At 40.5% G+C, this 24,381-nt stretch overlaps 1 protein-coding gene across 21 annotated transcripts in view; it reads right to left on the bottom strand.

The window, feature by feature from the left end:
* LDB2 (LIM domain binding 2) overlaps positions 1-24,381 on the bottom strand; it is a 400,597-nt gene that overhangs the window by 309,514 nt on the left and 66,702 nt on the right. The window contains exon 2 of one of the 21 annotated variants that reach the window (XM_082462645.1): positions 13,636-13,732. The exons of the other annotated variants lie outside the window; for them this stretch is intronic. Coding sequence (XP_082318771.1) covers positions 13,636-13,704 — 69 coding nt within the window. The 5' untranslated portion in view covers positions 13,705-13,732. The remainder of the gene's footprint in view (positions 1-13,635; positions 13,733-24,381) is intronic. 21 annotated transcript variants of the gene reach the window in all.

The raw sequence follows: 24,381 nt of genomic DNA, 5'->3' as shown, positions 1-24,381 counted from the left end.
TTTTTAAACACCGCATCACAACACCAGTTACTGGGTGGCACCGTGAAGGGATGCTATACTCAAGTTCCACAGGGGCGGGCAAACCTAGGGATGAAAGTACTGCTCACCATGTAGAAAGTATGATGCTATCATTCGCTGCTTTACGACATCCATTTGAAGGAGGACTGACCACTATCTTTCGGTTTTTAGACACAAATGAAAGATTAATGAGAATTAACCTCATCTCGCGAGCACATGTGCTTGTTTACAAAGCAGAATGATACAAGTTAATCACCACTAGCTTTTGGACATAGAAGACTAGAGTTAGAATACTGACTATGCCACAAGCTACTCACACGTCATGACCAAGTTACTTATGGGAAGTTGGAATGAGTTCACGTCCTAGAAACTGTCTTCATTAATCCACATAATATTGTTTTCTTTCATCTACGTAACAACCACATGTGGTAAGTATTGTCATCATCATTTTTTTTTAACTTGAAGAATATTTAGTGCCTCTCTGTTCAAGAGGCAACATAGAATGTGAACTTAAACCTGTGTGATCTCAACTTTGCCTGAACCCCAAAGTCTGTTAAGTCCCTTCTTTGACTCTGCCCACAACCTTACAGCCCAAAGTTTTGGCATCTTTAATCCATCCAATTTCTGATGCATTCCAGAGCATGCTTTTAAGACTGAAGGTGGATTCCCTTAACTCAGCACATGGTTGAGTGCCAACCATGTCCCAGTATGATTCTGGGTGCTAGGGATATGAGAGTGAATAAGATAGTGGACATCTCAGTCTTAAAGCCATGTGAGGGAGACAGAAAAGAAAGCATTACACTACAGAGTAACTCATGCTAATGGAACCTCCATGGTACCTAACATACTAGGTGCTGAGTAAATATATGTGGGATATCAGAGAAGGATTTGCAATGCAGTAGGAGCTGAGATGCTGACTATGTCTGGGAATTTCAGAGAAGGCAGGCTTCCTGGAGGAGGTGGCTGTAGAGAGAGTCCTTGAAGGATGATTAGTTCACCAGGCAGATAATGTGGGAAGGACACCCCAGGCAGAAAGAAAAGACTTGCTTTGTGGCATAATAAGAAGTAAGGACTTGGAGTACGGAGCTCAGTTATTTTTCTGAAATATGAGTCCTAGATGTGGTCATTCATTGAGTGAAGAGATAAACCAGAAAAAAGTAGTGAAAATGATAACTCTGAGACAGGAGCTAGGGTTCTCCAGATTAGAGATCCAAAGTATGAGAACACTCCAAAACTCTGATCTTTCCTGAGACTCTAAATCCCCAAAGCAAATGTGGTACCTTGAACATCTACTGGATGCATCCAGTCTGTGATCCATGTAGATCTTTGGGTGACCACATGATATCCAAAATAAGACCAATGCAAGACCTTGAGAGTGATGCAGTGTTATCCAGTGCAAGACCTTGAGATAAAAAAGAGGAGTGTTCCTTTCTAAAGGAGATGAGGATGGCACACAGTTTAGCTCTAATTCTGTTCTTATAGTGAGATGGAGGGACCACATTTCTCTAGTAAAACAGAAAAACACCCTGAGCCCAGCTCAACAATTTTGGGCAATGACCTTCACCCTCTGTGATTTGGTTTTCTCATATCTGCATCACGGAGTTTTTATGAGAATTACATGATATATGAGATGTGTTATATAGTCAAATTCTTTCCCACAGAGATGAATAAATAGCAATTTTCTTTTCATTTTCTCTAGAAAGCCTTAATATAATTAAAGCACTCCAAATTTAGTTTACTTATTATTCACCCATAAAACTGATTTTAGACATGTGTATGTATGAAACACACACATATATTCATTATATATTATAATAATTATGTATATATATATCATTAGCATCAGTAATATTGGTTTAGCTCTAATGTTCTATCTAATCTATTTATGGATTACTGATTAATAGAGAAATATGCAGATAGAACATAGATAGAGCTAGCTATAACATTAAGACAAAAACAATACTTAGATCATAATTGAGCAAACTGACTTTAAATCATATTTATCACAAAATGAAAGTCATCAGAGCATATCTGTTACCAATAGTTCAGTATCTATAACCTTTCAGCCTTAATTTCAGTGTAAACAAAAGCAAAAGGAGAAAAATGAAACTCAGTTTTGGTGATCCTGGCCATTTAAAACAGAGAAGTAACTATTACATTTACCTGATGATGATCTACATTTCCTACTTCCACAAATTTGTAAATTCTGAAACTTCTACCCCTAGGATATGAATATTCACCAGCAAGTGGATGGATTAAATTGTTATGCAAAAGACATCTCTCTGGTGCACAGCAATTCCCTTTGCCTCCCTCTGGTGAGCAGGGCTCCTCCCACAGACAGTTCCAGAGACAGACAGAGTTCTTCACCAAGCATTTCCAGCAACAGCCAAACCTGAGCTCTAATGCCTGCAGTGAAAGGGGGAAATCCAAGCCCGTTTCTGATTCATTAGCTTATTTATATGACTGCAAATGCTTGACAAAATATGCTTTTTCTCAACAAGCTTAAACATTTTGGGAAGAGTCTGGACAATCAGAAAAAAAGAGGAAAAGAAAAAAAAAACAGAAAAGGTATGTTAAATGCCAATGGAAAGAGTTAGGGAGGCTTCAAGACTGACATTTGAACTGCAACGACTTGGCGGGTAATTTGAGATTGATTAAATACGGAACGAGGCTTGATTGGTGGAGTGGTTCAATCATAATCACGACTCAGAGAGGGGACCTACAGGAAGATTCCCCGTGAGGGCCCAAGAAAGCGCAAACCCGTCCACAGAAAAAGCATTTAAGAATCTCCACGGAGGCACTGCCCATCCCCCTGGTGGGCAGAGAGGGCAGCTCCACTCCAGGCAGCATTACCCAGACAGCTGGAGGGCAGCTTCGGAATGGCCAATGTGGAGAGGCTGGGTGCAGACTGACATTTTCAAAGGGAATTTGCAGTTATGAAAAGTGAAAAAAAATAAGTACTAAGATGCATCTAAAAAATGCCATTCATTCCTTGCGCTTCAACATATTCAGAAGTTTCCTACCTACGTAGGAAAAAAAAACAACAACAGGATGAACACCAGGATAACAGGTTAAGAAAAGTCTACAGTTTTCACATGCTTGGCAATAGGTTTGCAAGGCTTTCAATTTAGTTAATAAGATTTGCTAAGCAGATTAATGTTGAAGAGTCTTCATTTTTGAAAACAGCAAAAAAAAAAAAGTAATCTGGAATGTGAATAGATCATGAAAATTCTCTTGTCTGCATACAGTTCAATATTCACATTTTGCCTGAACTGCAAAATCAACAACATTATCTTGTTCTTATTCTAAAATTTTGCACATATGTTTGCACTTTGATAACTGGAGGGGCAGGGGACAAAAATCGGAGCAGAAATCATAAAGATTCATGGAAAAGCCCAGATTTACCAGCATCTGGGATATAACCCTGTTCATGTGACATGCCCTGGTTGGTCCAGACCTCAAGACCCTTAAGTGATTTTTCCAGCCTATTAAGTCCTAAGTGACACCCTCTCCTCCCATCCGGCAGTCAGGCACACCTGGTTTTCTCCTCTTTGACTCTGACTTCCAGTCTTTTCCTGGAATCTTTCCTTTGCCTCACCCCCCCCCCCCAACTTCTGCCAAACCATTTCCTTTCCTTCCCATCTCAAAGTTTTATTTTCTCCTCTTTCCCAGAATGTTTCCATCTCTCTCTCTGGTCTCCAATCCTTCCCTTCTAGGAATCCCCCCATACCCTTCATAAGAGTTCTTATAGACACTCTTTATACCATCTGTTTGTAGGATGTCAGTGACGAGTCTCATCTTAGGACAAAATCATACCCAAACTTCTAATCAAACATTCAGGACCTGACTCCACCTGGTGCCTAGCGGAATCGGGATCTGCATATTAATACTTCCTTTCCTACATTCCTTTCCTCAAGTCAGCTGATAGACACACTGCTTTTTTCTCCCTGAACTTGTCTGCCTTTAGGATTTTGCTCATATTTTTCCCCTAGTTTTAGATACACCACTCTCCACCTCGCTAAGTGTACCTTTCTGGATCCCTCTGCATAGGAAAAGTCTAAACTTCCAGCCCTCACTCTGTAATCTCCCTCTTGGATGTGCAATCGCCTGGTCATATCCGAGGTGCATAGTCTATGGCATGATTTCATCAGGGGATAGACTATAAGACACTTAAGGGCAGAATCGCTTGAAGGTTTTTCTTGTGATCCTCTCAGAGTCTGGATGGAATGTGATAGATATCAAGAGGTAGTAGAATGACAGTGGGAAGAACAAACCTAGAAACTTCCATTTTAGAATTGTGGCAGGACCACATCCATTGTTTAAAAAGTCCATCTGAAGAGACAAAGAAGGAACAGAAAATGTGCAACTCCAGGGGTTAAAGGAAATGGAAGAGGTGAAATAGATGAGATAGTTTAATCGATTTTGGAAGACGGAAATTGAATGGAGAAGTAGTAATATCGACACTAAAAGTGGAGACACCTAGGATATGGCAGCCTGCAGAGAGGCATAGCAAAGAAAGGTGAGCTAGTTTATCCCACAGATCCCCAGAAAGGCTCAGAAGTTGGATGTGTGCCTGAAGAAGGTATGTGAAGCATAGAATTGGAAACAAGGGCTCTGTTTATAATAGAGTACTTAAGGAATCAGGTCCCCTTCCCCACCCTCCTCCCACCTACCCAGAACTGCTACCCGCGTTCTACCAACAGCAGGTCTCATACACCCTAAGCAGGGAGTTGGAAAGTTCTTGCCTGGAGAAATTTAAAGGATCTGGAAAATAAACTCTAGAAACTCATGTGGGTCATTCAAGTGAAAATGCCAGCTGGCTACCCAATCTCCCAGTGGTGAGACCCATGAGGCAAAAAGCTTTACCTGCCCTCAGAGCTTGTAATGAGCTGTTTGGGCAGCACATCTTTAATATCAAAGGGTAACCAAGGATTCACGGATTTAAGCAAAGTTTCCAACATAAAACAGAGCAATGAACACAAAGAATGAGGGGAAAATCCAAAGGAAAGAGACAATGCAGGAAGCAGAAGAAAACGTTTTTACAAAGTACTATTTAATTTTTAAAACCATGTGTCTACAGACTGCTTTAGTAAAATATATGTCAAGATGAAAACGTAGTCCATTCTTGGCAGTATAACAGATTTGGGTTTGAAATGTGATTCCCAGGCTTAAAATCTATGTGTGATATTAAAAAATAATTGATTCTCTCTGACCTGTTTTTGCACCTATGAAATTACTATGATAATATACTAACTCACGGGGTTGTTTCGAGGATTAAAAGGAGTGATATAACATGGAGTGTATACTCTGTGCTAAATAAATAATAAGCATCTAGGGAAGTTTTTATTTCCAGGAGTTCTCACCATTTTCGGAGTGCTAAACCCCTCGGAGAACTTGATAAAAGCTCTGTTTCCTCTCACTAGAAAAACAAATACACGTATCTAGACACACAAAAGTTTACACATAATTTCAAAGGAATCTCAGATTCTCTGAAGCTCAAAAAAACCACCTTCTCCCCAGGTTAAGCAACTGATCTAAATGAAGTCCTTAAGGGCAAGCATGTTCCTTTTCATTTCTTTTAAATCAATTTCAATGCTCAGCAAAAGAGGCAACTCCGTGAATGGGATAAGAACTGTATCTAATTTTGCTTGCCCCAAATGGAAACGATTCAGCACAAAGAACAGCAGAAGAGTCCACTGACCTGACGAGGTCCAACCTTAACTCCCAGAGAGCATCTTTCCATTTGGTCCATGAAAGGAAGATGGCTGATCCAATTTGCTTCTGCTGACCTCAGGCCTGATGATGCTTATTATTTTCTATGGCTACGGGGCCTAGAGTAAGGGCTCCTAATGGTTCTGGCAGAGAGAGATTCTAGAAGACCTTGTTTTCTCCCACAAAAGAACCTGTGGCTCTCATAGAAATGCTGAGCAGTCTTTTCTCAGAACGGATTGATGGCCTCCAGAGAATCTATTACTGAGCAATCAGGCAGTCATTAAGCATTTATGCAATGGGGTTGAATAAAAAGATACAGAACGTGTAGGCAGACTGACCTGGTTTTGGATCCTGGCTCCATTACTTCTAAGCAGCATGGCCTTGGGCAACTTAGCCTCACTGAGCTTGTCTTTCTGTTTTGAGCGCAAAGACCTTAAGGAAAGATTGTACCTTCCTTTGGAGTAGAAAAAGCAGCCAGGAGGCTGGTGCGGCTGGAGTATATATAGTGAGGGGGAGGGCAACAAAGTCACAGTAAGAGAGGAGCCGGGTCCTATAGATCTCAGACGGCAGGGCAAAGATTTGAGATTTTCTTCGCAGTAATATGAGAAGCCATTGGAAGGTCTTGAAGAGAAAAGAGACATGATCTGACCTACATTTTCAAAAGCTTACTCTGCCTATTGTGTGGAAAAAATGGTGGCAGCAGAAGTCCCATTGGTGGCCGCTACAATAATCCTGGGCCAGAGGATGGTGGCTTGGACAGAGGCAGTGATAGTAGTGGTGTTGGTGATAAGAAAAGGCAGACTCAGGATGGTGTATTCCTGAGTGTTCTAAGAGGAAAGAAACAACTAAGGAATCCAAGTAGCTGAGGACAACTTCATAAAAGAACATGGTTTATGCTATAAAGAATGTGACAGAGCAAAGGTGCTAGTTGTCCCCTTCTTTCTCAGTAATTGGACCCCTGATATTATCTAAGCGCTTGACTGCCCAGAAAATACAATAGTCTATATATTCTGGTCTCACCAGCAACAAGTGTGACCATGTGGCCAATGGGGTGTCGGTTAAAGTATTGTGTGCATCTACTGGGAGATGCCCTTAAAGGAAGGGGGCATACCCTTCCCTTTTCCCTTCCTTTCTGTGCACTGATACAGGATGGCCAGACCTGGATCAGCCATCTTGGACGGAGTAGGACCTGTGTGTTGAAGTTGGCAGCACTCAGGAAAGAAGTATTGGTCCTCATTGATCCTGGTGCATCTATACCAGCCCTGGATTGCCTACATTCATGTGAACAATAACTAAACTTCCAACTTGTTTAAAACACTATGATTTGGGATATTATTCTGTCACTCACAGTTGCCCTAATCCTAACTGAATCAAAGGATAATAAAAATAATAACAGCTATTAATATATTTATTAAATGCTTGCTGTGTCCCAGGTAATGTGGAAAGTATCAATACTTTACACCACATATTATGTTCTTTCGTCTTCACAATCCCAAGGCAGAAGTACTGTTATTGTCACCATTTTATGGAAAGAAAGCTAGTACAGTGAGAAGTTAAATAACCTATGATCCCTGCCCAGCTTATAATTAGGAGAGCCAGGCTAGCTAGAATTTGACTAATAGGGGAAAAGGGGGAAGATAATACTGATGAAATTACAGGGAAAGGAGAATATCTTAGTTATTCTTATCTAACAACATTGCATTTCGACATCTTATATGACACTGAAATGTAAAGGAATTCAGGTTATATTCCTTAAACTAGATCAAAAACTAGTTTTTAAGCTATAACATTCTTTAAAGAAAATGATTATGATTTTGGTTTTTGCTAAGCATATTGCACTAACTCTACTTTTACAGTGTAACATCAAAATTCATAGTGAAACAAAATACCCTAAGTCTTGAAATTGATTAAAATAGAAATAAGTAGGTGGTTTTGAATTTTGAGCAGCATTTTAACAATCTACCCACAATGCTTTGAGAAAGGCTATTGCTCAGATTAGGACAGTCAGAATTGAGGGACCTCTGTAAGTGCCACGAACACTGCTGACAAATGGGGACATAAATGACACAGGAGTTGGGTGGGGTGAAGTTGAGAACCTCTCACCTTCCTATAAAGCGAAATTGCAAGACCATGGGAAAAATTTAGACAAATCCTGTAAGTTGAGGGTCTCAGGAAAACTTACCTAACTGAGCACCTACTATACGATTCCACAACTTGAATATTTCTGTTTTACTGATACAAAAATTGACATAGTGATGAAAGATTAGATAGGATAAACCTCAGATTGGGGTTTATAAATAAATGTTGCAAGAATAAGTAAACTTTGCAAAAGTTCACAAACCTAAGTGTTTACCTGTAATGTGTTTTGGAAAAAAAGTGAACGAAATGTCAAACTTTCACCACCAGGATTTCCAGATGTTGTCTTAACCCCTATAGGCACCAGCCTTAGAAGGTAGGATCCATTAGGGAAGGGAAGGGTCTCTCTTGTCCACTATCCTATTCCCAGCATCTACACAGTAAGTGGCACTTGGGATTATTGATTGAAAGAATAAATGAATATATTCTCCCTATATTTCAGAAGAGGAATCTGAAATTTAGAGAGGCTAAGTAACTAGCCCAAAAGCATGGAGACAGTATACAGTACAGATGGAATTTAAACCTTGAGCCCAATGGGTTGGTTTCTATACCACAAACACAATGAAGGAAGCTCTCCTTTCAAGTGTCTCCTACATTTAAGAATATGGGCTTTGATTTTTAAAATCAAGGTCATATTTATGTAACCATGAAATATCAATACATCAATCTCAAGTTTACAGTTTGAGATTTGAAAAATATATGTACTTATGTAGCCACCATCCTTATCAAAATGTGAACCTTTATATCACCCTAAAAAATTCTCCTAGACTCCTTATCAGTCAATTCTATCCCCACCCCAAAGGTAGCCAATGTTCTGGTCAGTTGTCATAGACATACTCCCCTGTTCTTGAAGTTCATATAAATGGAATTATCACTTCATACTCTTTTGTTCTGGTTTCTTTCATGTAACATAACTTTTTAAGATTCTTCAATGCCATTATATGTATCGTGGATCATTCCCTTTTATTGCTGAGGACTGTTCCATTATAAGGACAAACCCAAATAGTTCAACCCTTTTTCTGCCATGATTTCTGGCCATTATTTATTTTAAACTGCTATAGATATTCTTGTACAAGTCTTTCTGTGGATATAAGTTTTTATTTCTCTTGGGTAAATACCTAAGAGTGAAACTGTTGGGTCATAGGGGTAGGTGTAAGTTTCATTCCATGAAGAACTGCCAAAGAGTTTTCCAAAGTGGTTGTACCATTTTATACCACCATCACCAATATATAATAGTCCTAATTGCTCTACATTCTCACCAACATTTGATGTTAGCAGTCTCTATCATTTCAGCCATCTGTAGGTGTGGTATTTTGTTTTCAAGGTGACTCAAAGATATACCCATTTTTTCAGAGGTAGGATTCTCCTCTGAGCTACACCAGATATCTGTCCTTAGAATGGGAAGAAATGTGCACACCGGGCTCTTCTGTTCTGCTCCAAGGCATTGCTGTCTGGTACTTCACAGAGAGATTCAATCAATAAAAGAAACCTGAATTTTGTACTGACAATGACCATATGAATCGTCGTGCCCATGGTGTGAGCCAAGGTCATTAACAAAGAAAGAAGCGGATTGCCGTTCTGCTATTAGGCTCACTCCCAATGTTTGAAGAAACTCAAATTATTGTGTTTATGGGACTTAAAGCAAAAACTCATTTGAACTGATTAAAAAGCTTGGCTAGGGGGATGAACTTGTATAGTGGGAAACCCACTGGGCTCTGAGGATGCCTGAGTTTGCAATCACATGCACACCTTAGTTACTCCCAGGTGCCAAGGCTGCCCATAGGATCCTTGTTTTCCAACTTGGCAAATTTACCTCCTCTGCCTGGACATCAAGGCCCTCCAAACTTGAGCTTTATCTTATGTAATCTTTGCTACCTTCTATTGATCACTGCTGTAAACTGGCAGTTCTCACCACTCAGACAGAGCCCAAGGTCATCCCTGCTATCAGATCTCCTCTCGCTTCCCAGCATGGCTCTCCTTGCCTACAATACCCTCTCCTTTTTCCTCTGCCATTTTCCTACTCAAATCATTCATGCCTGCCACTTACTGAATTCCATCGATGTACGAATGCTGTGTTCAGAATTTTACAGACATGCAATCATTAAATCCTTAGAACAAAATTTTAAAAGGAAGATGACTGAGGCTCATAAAATTTAAATAATCACATACTAGAAGTAGCATTACCAGATTTTGAACTTAGCTCTTTTCATAACCAAAGCCTGATGCTTCCCATTTGTAGGAAGATCTAATTAAAATCTCTAGAACTCACTGAAGACATTCCTGAATTATTAGCCCTTATGGTTGATCAACCTTTAACACACACTAAGCTGCTAAACAACCATCACCTGCCTGATACAATTCTTTATCTCATCTTTTGTTCCTGAAATCGTTGCTTGTCCATGCCTGTGTCCATCATAGTTCCATGGAACTATACAGTTCAGTGTTAAAATCCTGGCCATTTACATTCTGTATGAACTTAGGTAACTCAACTAACCTCAGAAAACTTGGAATAATAATATCTACCTCCAAGAACTATCATATAAATTTAATAAAATAACATATGTGAAGCATCAAGCCCCACACCGGCATGGGCAAACAGGGGGTCAGAGCCTGTGGTTGATTGTTACAATGGTGGCCCCCAGTGAATGATACCTCCTGGATCCATGTCTTGGCATAGTCTCTTCCTCTGTTGACTCTGGGCTTGACTGCATGACTTGCTTTGGTCCACAGAACATTAGTAAACAGGATGAAAGCACAGATTTAACAGTCACTTGTACACTGGGATTGCTTTCTTGAAATGCTGTCTCCCCATGAAAAAGCATGAGCTAGCCTACTGGAGGCACGTGGTCCCATTGACACCCAACACCAGCTGCCAGACATGTACATGAGGCCACCTGTGACCAACCAGCCCCAAAGGAGCTGCCAGAAGACTACAGTCACATCAGTGGTCCCAGGAGAGAACAGCAGAAGGGCCACCAAACTCAGTGCAGCCAAAGTTGTCAGGGCACAGGATTCAGAGCAAATAAAACAGTGGTTGTTTCAAGCCACTAAACTTTGGAGTGGTGTGTTAAGCAGGAATGAGTCCTTCATATTCAAGCTTCCCAGCACTCAGCACTCTGGTTCATATGTGGAAGGTATGTGATGCACATTCAGTGAGTTCTATAAAGCAGAAAGCTTTTGTCTGAGACTGAGTGATCTCTGAAGGCAGAGACAAGGCTCTGTACTTCAATGGCATCTCACAGAACTGGGACACAGAGAAGGTGCAAAATAAGTCTTTTTGCAGTAAAGGAAACTTGACTCCATTTGAATGTAAAGAAAATCAAAGCCTTGTTAATAGAAACAATCCAGATTTGTAGGCATCTTCTTGAGCAATGTGACCTTTCTCACTACGTGGATGTTTTCTGACATAGAATCCAGGATTTCCACTTTTCATCAAAAGGCTTATCCCAGGGCCTCCCTGGTGGCACAGTGGTTGAGAATCTGCCTGCCAATGCAGGGGACATGGGTTCGAGCCCTGGTCTGGGAAGATCCCACATGCCGTGGAGCAACTAGGCCCGTGAGCCACAACTGCTGAACCTGCGCGTCTGGAGCCTATGCTCCACAAGAGAGGCCACGATAGTGAGAGGCCTGCACACCGCGATGAAGAGTGGCCCCCGCTTGCCAAAGCTAGAGGAAGCCCTCGCACAGAAACGAAGACCCAACACAACCCAAAAAATAAATAAATAAATAAATAAATAATAATTAAAGGTGCTAAAAATAAATAAATAAATGTATTAATCTAAAAAAAAAAAAAGGTTCATCCCAGGACTACAATCTCTTCAAATATTTTCTTGGGTCCTTTCTCTATCTCTTCTCCTTCTGAGACCCCTATAATGAGAATGTTGGTGCGTTTAATGTTGCCCCAGAGGTTGCTTAGGCTGTCTTCATTTCTTTTCATTCTTTTTTCTTTATCCTGTTTTGCGGCAGTGAATCCCACCATTCTGTCTTCCAGGTCACTTATCCATTCTTCTACCTCAGTCATTCTGCTATGGATGCCTTCTAGTGTATTTTTCATTTCAGTTATTGTATTGTTCATCTCTGTTTGTTTGTTCTTTAATTCTTCTAAGTGTTTGTTCTTTAATTCTTCCAGGTCTTTGTTAAACATTTCTCGCATCTTCTCGATCTTTGCCTCCATTCTTTTTCTGAGGTCCTGGCTCATCTTCACTATCATTATTCTGAATTCTTTTTCTAGAAGGTTTCCTATCTCCACTTCATTTAGTTGTTTTTCTGGGGTTTTATCTTGTTCCTTCATCTGGTACATAGCCCTCTGACTTTTCGTCTTGTCTATCTTTCTGTGAATGTGGTTTTTGTTCCACAAGGTGCAGGATTGTAGTTCTTCTTGCTTCTGCTGTCTGCCCTCTGGTGGATGAGGCTATCTAAGAGGCTTGTGTAAGCTTCCTGATGGGAAGGACTGGTGGTGGGTAGAGCTGGGTGTTGCTCTGGTGGGCAGAGCTCAGTAAAACTTTATCCGCTTGTCTGCTGATGGGTGGGGCCGGGTTCCCTCCCTGTTGGTTGTTTGGCCTGAGGCGACCCAACACTGGAGCCTACCCGGCTTTTTGGTGGGGCTAATGGCAGACTCTGGGAGGGCTCACGCCAAGGAGTACTTCCCAGAACTTCTGCTGCCAGCGTCCCCCTCCCCACGGTGAGCCACAGCCACCCCTTGCCTCCACAGGAGACCCTCCAACACTAGCAGTGCCCATCCTAATGGGTGTGAAGTGGTATCTCATACTCTCTCCATGCCTCAACCAGCAGCTTGCCTTATAGCACAACAGAGTGGCCTATTGAGGATCCAGGTGAACCTCCAACTGAGACAACACCTATGAGGTGTTGGATGCTGGCCTACAAGATGTTCTATATGTCTGAAATCATGAACCAATGTATCTGCACACATTGCTTCTCCTAATTGCAGATTGGTAGTTTATTAAAAACACTGAAGGGACTTCCCTGCTGGGGCAGTGGTTAAGAATCTGCCTGTTAATGCAGGGGACACGGGTTCAAGCCCTGGTCTGGGAAGATCCCACATGCCGTGAAGCAAGTAAGCCCACGCGCCACAACTACTGAGCCTGCGCTCTAGAGCCCGCAAGCCACAACTACTGAGCCTGCGTGCCACGACTACTGAAGCCCGTGCACCTAGAGCCCATGCTCCGCAGCAAGAGAAGCCACGGCAATGAGAAGCCCACGCACCGCAACGAAGACCCAACACAGCTAAAAATAAATAAATAAATTTAAATAAATAAAATAAAAACACTGAACATGCAAAAAAAAAGGAAAGGCTCATCCCAGCTCCTATGCTGAAAGAGGCTACCCTCCTCCAATGAGGGGGAATGAGGAGTGGAGATCAGCTTGCAACAGAAACAGAGAATCAAACTCAGCTGCCTTTCCTTTACCCAGGCCCCAACCTCAAATCCCTTGCTGTGTGACCACAAGGGCATTTTCCCCACCTGTATGGACATTTCTGTGGCTCTACATCTGGAAAAGCAGCTCCTAAACTTGATTTCATGAGCACACTGGTGGCTCCCTTTTGGCCTTTAAAGACACAAGATCCACGTCTGTGAAACCTGCAGCTCGAGCTGTGCGCCGTGACTTAGGAGGCACCCTTGGGATGTGAGTGCGCTTCTTGGCGAGTATTTACAGAAGGACACCCAGAGTGGACTGTCACCCTCCAGGGGACACACTGAGGGGCACATCTCACTGCAAAACCCCCGACACACACTGAAGTCACACACTCACCTCAACCATTTCCCTGCCTGCCAAGCAGGTGACTTCCAGTGGGAGGACCGTAATCTGTTCTCCATTCATGCTAATAAAGGATTCAGCCAGCCGAGCACTGAGTGAAGAATAAAAGGCAAAAACGTAGTTCATGCATTTTGGAAGAACATAGCCTAAAGGTCTGACAGGAATGGCCGTATCGGTGACTTGGCCCCAGAAGGCTCCATTTGCCTTTGTGGGTTGTTTTTGTTTTTGTTTTGTTTTTAATTTTTATTGAAATATAGTTGATTTACAATGTTGTGTTAGTTTCAGAGGTACAGCAAAGTGATTCAGATATATATATATATATATATTCCTTTTTTACATTCTCTTCCATTATAGGCTACTTCAAGATATTGAGTATAGTTGGAATTGTGCTGTGAGTGAGAAAGTCCCACAAGAGAGTCAAGTAACTTTCCCAAGTGTGTCCTGCAGGCAAGTCTCAAAAATGCCATACCCGACAGTGGGAGTGGAAGGAAGGCAAAGAGAACTCCAAGCTTTTTGAGCTTCTTACCTTCTGGATGCGTACTACACATGCTTATATGGAAGCGTGGCTACACCTCCACGTGCTGGGAATGACCTTCATGACATAAGGGGAAACTGAGGCTGAGAAGATTGAGTCATCTTCCCCAGTTAAGGAATGTGTCACAATTTATTTGTCCAAGTTAAGGAATTTGTCATGATTAGCTGGGGGTGGGCAGCTAATTAATGGTAAAACAGATACTCAAAACGAAATTTTCAACTGAAAAATACTGTTTTTGAGAGTTACTTATGTGCCAGGCCTTGTGCTATGAGCCTCATGTCCATTTTCTTATTTAAATGTGAAGAAATTATTATCCTTGATTTGTAGATGAGGAAACCCCTCTGTCTGAATCTAGCTCCTTATGAACAGGTCCACTAATAGTAGACAAATACACACACACGTGCATACACACACACTTTTTTGAAAGTGGCCAACATTTTCATGACTAATTCTTTGGACTGAAAGGGACTTCAAAGTTCTTACAAATCCTTGTGTATTTAATACCTTCTGTGTCTATAACCTCTTCAGCTTACAAAGCACTTGCAGAATCATCCGTGTCCTTTATCCTTGCAACAATCCTATCAGAAACGAAATATTATAGATCCAGCAATCCCATTCCTGGGCATATATCAAGTCAAAACTATAATTCAGACATGCACCCCTATGTTCATAGCAGCAGTATTCACAATAGCAAAGACATGGAAACAACCTAAAAGTCCATCAACAGATGAAAGGATTAAAAAAAAGATGTGGTACATGTATACAATGGAATATTACTCAGCCATAACAATTAATGAAATGATGCCATTTGCAGCAACATGGATGGGCCTAGAGATTATCATACTAAATGAAGTAAGTCAGAAAGACTAATGCCATATGATATCACTTATCTGTGGAATCTAAAATACGACACAAATGAACTTATCTACAAAACAGAAACAGACTCACAGACATAGGCGACAGACTTGTGGTTGCCAAGTTGGGGGCGTGGAGGAGGGAAGGATTGGGAGTGTGGGATTAGCAGATGCAAACTATTGTATATAGGATGGACAAATAACAAGGTCCTACCATGTAGCACAGGGAACTGTATTCAATATCCTGTGACAAATCACAGTGGAAAAGAATATGAGAAAGAATATATAGATGTGTAACTGAGTCACTTTGCTTTAAAGCAGAAATTAACATAACATTATAAATCAACTATACTTCAATAAAATTTTTTTAAAAAGAAAGGAAATGTTATACTCACTTCAAAGTTGAGGGGTTAAAGATTTAAGAAGTTGAGTAACCTGCTCCAAACTCATCAGCCAATAATGGTGAAGTCAGGTACTGGACCCAATGGCTCCTCAGCACCAGTGGTAAACTTCACAGGGACATGGCTTTAAGTGACAAAGTGTAACCTAAGTTTATGTATGTACTATAACCACAGTGATGTAAATAGGTACACACCACACATTCTTTTATGAATGAGCCTGATAAAAATTGATGCAAAAATGCATACCGATGTTTTCTATCTCATCTTTCCCAGTCATGTATCTGGGAAGGTATAAGAGAGGAAAACTCACAGAAGGTCAACACTGGGGAGAAGAAAGTGTCAAAGAGGGAAGGCCCTGTTGACTTTGTGGCTTGAGTGGCACGTCTACTAATCCTGCATGGAGGTTTCAGATTGTGTGAGTGATAGGACAGAACAGAGGTTAGACCATGAACTCTGACCTCAGTCTCAGACGAAGATACCCAACTCACAAAGACTATCGAATGGATTATAGCACTTGGTGCAGTATACATAATACACACAAAAGAAAACAAGAGCTCTCAATATGTCCATTCTTCTCATCTAAGAATGGACAAAGAGATCTCCTTCTCTTCTTCCTGAAGCAAGTGGGGCGATGTCCCATTTTCAGCTCACAGCTCCCTGATCAACCCCTAGAAGACCCTACCAGGAAGGAACTGGTGCCAGTAATACAGCCTCAATGAACAGGATCCAAGGGTATTTGTTCGGTTGCATCAGTGTCCCCCGTTTCTGCATGCACACTCAAACCCAGATGAGATAGACTGCATCTCATACAAACTCATAACCTGTGAAATTGTGTTTTGATTGGGTACACCACATATGCCTGGTCTTATCTACCCAAGTCCCTAAGGAAAATTATAGAATACCATTTTTTTTCTTAGTCCCTGTAGAAAACGAATCCATTATTACATTTTTTAAAATTCAGGGCAGGCATAACCATAGCTAGCCTTGACATTTCTGAACAGCCCTGAATTTCCAGGGAAAGCATAGCTAACACACCGAGTATACTAAGGTCCATTTTAGAACATAGAAAATATGAGTGGAGTCCCAGAAAAAACTCAATATTTTCCTTTCAATATCTGAAGCAGACGAATCAAATATTTAAATTAGATGATGACATGATTTATTCAAATTCTCCCACCTGCTGAAACTCCTTTCTCGATGGCATTATCCATCATGTGTGCACCTACTTCACAGATTTTGATAATCCTTTAGAACACGTTGCTCGTGAGTAAGATTCTAATTCACACGTAGTTACCTTTGAACGAGAGGTATTATTTTCCATACTGACTACAGACAACACCCAGAAATATACCGTCCGTGTTGTATACTATGTGTTCTAACCTAGATTGAACAAGGGCTTTGTTTCTCCCTTTACCCTTCTTGAAGACAGGATGATGGAGTGTGTGAAAAATGTTTTGTCAATTCTGAAGCCCTACACAAATATCGGTTGTTGGGCTGGAAAATCAACTTTACATTTATCTTAGAATCAAACAACCTCAAAAACTTCAGAGTTGGGAGGAAACCAGGAGGTCACAGAGTCCAACTTCCCGTTTTCAAGTGGGCCCCTACAAATGAAAACCAGATGACATTTTCAACAGACCACTTCCAAATTAAATGTCAGCTGCATACCCAAAACATCATAAACTCTTAGAACACAAAACTCTTCCCCATTTTCTTCAAGAGTCCGTCAAGGCCCACGCAGAATTCATGTATGCATTCTAGAAGTCTATAAAGGGGTATTGCTGGGTACCTCTTGGGAACTCATCTATTTTCATGGCTTTGGTGAGCACATTTTAAGGTCATAATCCTTCCACATGCTTTTTAAGAGTCACCTTTGTAATTCTACTCCACATATTATTTTTTACTTATAGTCAACAGGTATAAAGCATAATAAAGCAATCTAAGCCCAGCATCCCAATTGCTGGTTGAGAATTTAAACCTTTGGCTGCCAAATACCTCCAAAGTGCAAATTAGAGCAGTTTCTTGACCTTGATGGGGCTTGTTCAATGAAAGGAAAAAGTCAAGAAAATCACACAATGGGTGGGACTGAGAAGGTCAGAGAGATAAAGGGAGAAAGAGCCAAGAGGAGCTGACCGAACAGGAAAAAACTAATTTCCAAAATAGACCTTATCCAGTACAGTTTCTCATCAATTAAAAAAATTATGTTCTTAACAGTTATTTAAAATATATAAACTAGCTGACTTACATTTGTACACTCAACAGAAACATGTTTAAAATTATTTAATATACACGTTGACTAAGGCACTCAAAATATTTTGAATATGCACTATCACTGACTTTTGAGTGGAAATTTAAAATTTACAAAAACCGTTCACAAACATCATCGTGTTTGATACTTTCCGCAGCAACCATCCGGCAGTGGATATTATTAAGATCTCCATCTTACCAACAAGACATGGAGCTTGAACTCTGGAGACCATTGCTTGGATTTGTATTTTTAAAACCAGACCAGTTTCTCTCTCTGTAGGAACAACTGGGCATAGAGTTAGATTCCCAGGTTGGAATCTAAGCTCTCAACTCTCAGTGCCTCAGTTTCCTTACCTGTTATATAGCTATTGTGAGGATTAAGTGAACAAATGTGTATCAAACTCATGAAGCCTAGCAGAGTATGTTTACTATAAAGGGAAACTGTTATCATTACACTTCAACAAAGAGGACATATTGCAAAGAGAAGAAGAAAGTCCACCATAATTTCATCCCACAATCATTATTATTATGAATATCTACACTCAGTAAATTTATTATAAGTAATCATTTCCTTTCCTTAGTTTTTAAACAGTGAGGTTGTTTCCAATTTTAGCATTAAAAATAATGTTGTAATAAGTGTCTTCCTGAATTTAGCATTTTCCACACACTGGACTATTTCCCAAGAATGAATGTTTTATATGTATGTTCTTTCCGGACAGGAACCATGTCTTTCTTCTTTATTGTTAAGTCTCCAGAGACTAGCAGAGAGCCTGGTTCAAGAAATAGTTGACAAATGCATGAATGAATGAATGACATCAATATGTTATATGTTAAACATTGGGTCTAAGTGTATATATCATTCATTAAAATGTAAATGCCAAGTACTAAAAACTATAGAATACTCTCATTGCATACATTACTGAAGGCATTATCAAATGGCATAAACTTTTTGTCAAAAACTTAAAATTTTTTTTTTTGGACATGCTGCAAAGCCTGTGGGATCTTAATTCCCTGACCAGGGATAGAACCCGGGACCCAGAAGTGAAAGCGCCGAGTCCTAACCACTGGACCTCCAGAGAATTCCCCCCCAATTTTTTATTTCTTCAAAAACCAAGGTGTTTTCCTCCCCTGTTAGGAGCAATTAATAGTGGGTCAACTAGCGACAGGTATAGAGGTTAAAACTAAATCCCTCCCTCCTCTACATTTCAAATTCCTTGGCCGATGATATCCTTTCACTAAAAGGACATCCTTTCACTCAAGCTCTATTTACATTTCTGCAGTTCCACATCTGGAAAAGGAACTTTAAAACTTGACTTCACAAGCACTTGTGTGGCTCCCTCATGGCCCTTTATACAGTAAAGATATTAAGAATTTGTCTTTTACTTTTCTCATAAGGGTTTTTTTTTCTAATTCTGCGTTTTTTTTTATGGTGTAATTGGAATATATCTTTGAGGCACAGACATTCTTAATTTGTAAGTAATCAAACTGATTGGCTCTTTGCACTCCAGAAAATATTCCTCCTGCCTTTCCTCACCTTGAGTCTTGTTGGCAATGACTTCTTAAGACAGTGATTCAAAGGGCTCCTTCCCTGATCTTATTGTCAAGAGTTTCTTCACATCCTTCAGAACCCCTGGAAACATAGTTTTTCCGTGACCTCTACAGCCTAATGTTTTCTCCACCTTCATTCCTTTAATTTCAGACTTGATACTGTATTAAACGTTCAAAGCAAATGGAATGTGGCCTGTTGTTAACAGGTACAAGGGGGAAAACTACATCATGTCGTGTTTCTGCTAATGGTGGGTCAGAGTAAACATCTATAAGCAGATGCAGTGGAATCCACTGGCCACTGGGGGCCAGTTCACTCTGGCTCTTTAAGAGTGTGCAGAGTAGACACATTGAATGAATGTTTCAGCCCAACCCCAGCTTGGAGGGGTCTTCCTCAGACTTGGGGCCTCAACTGCACCATGCTAAAACTGGGGTGTGGGGTTGTACCAGTTCAGTGGTCTTTGTTCTGTGGTTTCTGAAGATCTAGAGGGCCTCATGGGAGGGAAGTGGGGTGCATGGGTGTGAGCAGATCCCCTACTCCCAAGTTCACACATTGAGCCTCCATATGAAACAGCAGCTTTGGTAACCACAACCACAACTGTACTGGGGGCCCCTGAGGTCCCTTCTAACTCTGCATGTGAAGATTTTATGGCCATGCCTGTTTCTTTTGAGCATCAGTGGGTGTGTAAGCCCTGTCAGTAACAGCTCTCCCTATTAAAGGAACCCAGACAAAAGTGAGTAGGGGTCACTTTGCTCTCTTGCCTTCCTTTAGCACAAGGCACAAGGACATGGCACATGTCAGGTGCTCAATAAATATTTGTTATGATTGCTAATATTCAATATCATATAGGCTATTTACAAAATACAATGTTACCTATTATTCCACACTCACTGTTTCTTCTTCCAGCAACATTCTATGATAGCAACAGTTATAGGTAATAATAAGCCCACCAATAATAACAGCATAAGGACTTATGGAAACCTACCATGGACCAGGTGCTCTCTTAGGTGGTTTATATATACTATCTCTTTCAGTCCTCAACTTTCAGGCCAGGTATGTATTATTAATTCTAGTTTAGGAGGTCACTTATGATGCAACTGAGTGCCAGAGGAGTCAAACAGTTTGCCCCAGAAGAGATAAGCTAGGACTAAGCAGCAAGGCTGGCTTTTAAGGCCAAGTCTTTCTGATCTCGACTCTCATGCTTTTTCTACACATCACACTGTCTGTAAGACTTTGGCCCATTCCTGACATTCTGCCTATTGCCTAATACACACAATTTGCCAAGCAGTTGGTAGTTAGATGAGACACTTCCCTTGTAATAGGTAAGTCCATCAGGATGACTAATCAGTTTTAATAATTTCAAACAAATAATAACTCAGTGGTTGCAGGTTTTGAAAACAGAAGGCAAAGTATGTTCTTCCTTGCACTGTTGATAAACAAAATATCAAACTCTAATGGAACTGGTTGCATTTTAACTTATTGGAAGTAGGGCTAAAGATCCTATCTATATGTTTTTATGACTTACATGCATAGAAATCAGACTTTTGAAGGATGTTTTGTTACCTTCTGCGGTAGTTTGAGAAAGTCTTTCTAGAGCTATAAAAGCACTGAATATGTAAATTTTGGAAACACTTATATGTTAAAAATACTGAAGAGCAACCATGTGCAAGCATTGCTCAAGGCAGGTAAAAGGAGATCCTACTTTTGCAGTTGGTAGACTCTCCAGAGCTCTTTATTAATTCCATCATGTCATTTACATGAAAATGGAGCCCTCCTTCGTATTAAGATGCTAAAGCCACATCACATGGACAATGCAAACGAGTCAGCAAAGAGCGCTTTGTCATAAAAATATATAATTTATTTCAGTAGTTTCTGTGGATTTTTTATATCAAAGTCTCTTTATGACACTGACAGTCATCAAGCGGCTGTTTGTCAAAGTACATTTCCCAGATGTCTAAATAAAACAGTTTTTGCTTTGATGAGTTTTATACTGAGAGCTGGAGAAAGACTGCACTCTATTTGAATTTTTCTACTTGTGGAGAATGTGTCATATCTTTCTTTTTTCAATTTGCCTGTCACCTAAAATTTGAATAGTTAACATTCTAGTTAGTTGGACTCCAGTTCACAAAAAAATCTCTTATGAATGTTTTTATAACAAGATAAGGGAGGGAATAATGATATGGTGGTCAGGGAAGTGTCTTAAAAATAACAGAGATTCAACGGATAAATGGGCAAAAGCAAAATCAGAAAATTCAGAAGCAAGAAAGTGTAATGACTAACAAACATATAGAAAAAAATTCATCCTCACTAGTGAGTCACAGAATGCAAATGAGACTATTAACGCCAAATAGGTTTTGTCTATTAAAGCAGCAAATGTTTCTTTTAATGATATTTAACAGAGGCCCGGGTGTGGTCAAATCACCAAGCACATCCATGAAAGGAGAGTTAATGGCATCACCTTACTGGAAACTCAGTGTTGTCACACTGTATGAAGAGTTTCAGGAATGTCCAAAAAAAAAGAAAGAAGAGTTTCAGGAAAGTCCACACTCTCTGACTTTGTAACCCCCTTGAGGATGTGATCCAAATTATGGAAAAAATCCTTTTAACCAAAGCTGTTCAATACAGTGGCATTAAGCTAATAACAATTATTAAAACTCTTGAAATAAATTAAATCATCTTACTGACTGAAAAAATATTCAGCAAGTGTGAGAAATATTCTCTGAGAAATCCTTTAAAAGTAATATTTTTAAACATTTGTTATAATGCAAATGAAAAAAGCAAAATATAAATGTATAGTACAAATATCATCCCCTTGTGAAAAAGTAAAAGAAAAATACTTAAGATACTACGTTAAAACTAAGTACAAAGTAAATTATAGAAAGCAAAAAAGATGAAAAAGAATTATGTAAAGGGCCTTAGTGACAAGTCACCACTAAAAGATTAGTACTTCATTCAAAACTAAGGCTACATAACATGGTTCCACAGAGAGATTATACAGTCAGTTTGGAGAAGCCCACATATACACACTACAATCAAATTAATGGCTTTTTTACCCAAACTAATCTGAAATTTTAATATGTTAAAACAATGTCAAGAATCCTGGTATTCAAATATTTGGCAAAACTTTCTGAGAAGACAGCAGATGTATTCCATGTGTTTCCAGAGAAACAAAAATATACACATGGATGAAAGTTTCAAGAAGGCAGAGTCTAGATTAGCATGTTAGAGAATTTTTCACCTTTAGAGACATCCCACAAAGGAGTGGCAACCTAACCCTCCTCAACTTGGACAGGATTTTAGCAGAGACTGCAGGGCCATGTGCTAGAATGTAGGAGAAATCATTTCCTTCCTAAACCGTCTCCCACCACCATCTGTGTAATCCCCATCTCAGCAAATGGCACCAATACCCACATAGTTGCTGAAGACAAATACTGTAATCTTCTCTTTCCTTTACCAACCACATCCAGTCCATCAGCAAATACATCTCAAATCCATCCACTTCTCCCCAACCCCAATGCCGCCATTCCGGTCCAAACTGTTTCCAGGGGAGCACTGGAGGGGCCCCCTAATTGTCCGCACTCTTTCCCCATTCCCCGAAATTCACTCTCTGTACAGTTGCCAGAATGATATATCTACACCATAAATCAGATACCACTCCCCTACCTGTAGCTTTCCAAAGGCTTCCCAAAGCACCACAATTAAACCCCAAGGTTCTTGTAGACCCTTTCCCTGATCTACAAGAACCAGTAAAATCTGGCCCCCAACTATCTCTTCAGTACAACCTCAGGTCATTTGCTTCAGCTGTATTATCTGGCTCACTGTCTCTCGCTCTCGCTCTCTCTTTCCTTCTGTATTTGCCATTGGCTCCCACCTAGAATGTTCCCTCCCAGATGTTCATAGGGCTGGCTTACTCTTTTTTTTTTTTTTAATATATATATTTTTAAATTTTATTTTTATTTATTTATTTTTGGCTGCGTTGGGTCTCCGCCGCCATGTGCGGGCTTTCCCTAGTTGCAGCGAGCAGGGGCCACTCCTCGCCGCGGCGCGGGAGCCTCTCACCGCGGTGGCCTCTCTTGTGGAGCACGGGCTCTGGGCGCGCGGGCTCTAGAATGCAGGCACAGTAGTTGTGGCACACGGGCCCAGCCGCTCCGCAACATGTGGGATCATCCCGGACCAGGGCTCGAACCCGCGTCCCCTGCATTGGCAGGCGGACTCTCAACCACTGCGCCACCAGGGAAGCCCAGGGCTGGCTTACTCTTGCGTACACATCTTTGTTTAAATATCAGCATCAGCTCCTGAGGAAGGACTTCCCTGACCACCCTATCTAAAGTTGCACCCAATATATTCTCTCCCATCACCCTCTTTTCTTTCTTTTTATTACTTAGATCACTACTTGATATGTTCTTTTTTTTTTTTAATAGATTTCACCTAATGCAAGCTACTTGAGAGAGGAACCTTGTCAATCTTGTTCATTGCTTCATTCAAAATGCTTGGTATAAAGCAGTTGTTTAACTAACACAGATGGAATGAGTGTTAGATACACTTGACCAGGACAAAATTCCACACAGGGAGAACACAAAGACACTATTTAAGAAGCCTAGTGACTCACTGAGAAGCTTTTTCAGAGAGTTGTGTGACTTCCTTCAAACCCTCTGGCCCAATTGATGTATTAGCTCCTTAACTCCATTAAATGGCGCCATTTAACAATATAGTGACTAGTGGAGTCTTAAGTGACATTTGATGACACGACTCTTTCCTGATTATCAAAAGTAACACATTCTTTGAAGTGTAGCTATTGAAACATAGCCATCAAGAACACAAGGACGCTTGCCCCTACTTTCCTTCCTATCATTCTTTGACTATTTCATGGGTAGAGGTCCTGTCTCCTACTGGAAAGTCAGCATCCTGAAGGCAGGCACCAACTCTTAGCCTTACATCTGGTCCCTGCTACCTTTGCTCCTGCCTAATGCACAAGCTAGTAGGCACGTGCATACTGCCGAGTGACTTTAAAAAAGTGTGAAAACCATGCTTTTAACAATGTTCTCCAAGAAAGTGGGGCCCTTTTAGCCTAAAAACTCCAACAAATGTTAATGAACTTTGACTCCATCCATCCGGGTGTTTCAAGAGACACAAAGCTACATAGGTCCTTGGAGGGCA

Source organism: Balaenoptera physalus (genome assembly GCF_965194825.1).
Source record: "Balaenoptera physalus genome assembly, chromosome: 5".
Taxonomy (NCBI): Eukaryota; Metazoa; Chordata; class Mammalia; order Artiodactyla; family Balaenopteridae; genus Balaenoptera; species Balaenoptera physalus.
The sequence above is the reverse complement of the archived record's forward strand: the minus strand, read 5'-3'. Positions and strand labels throughout refer to the sequence as shown.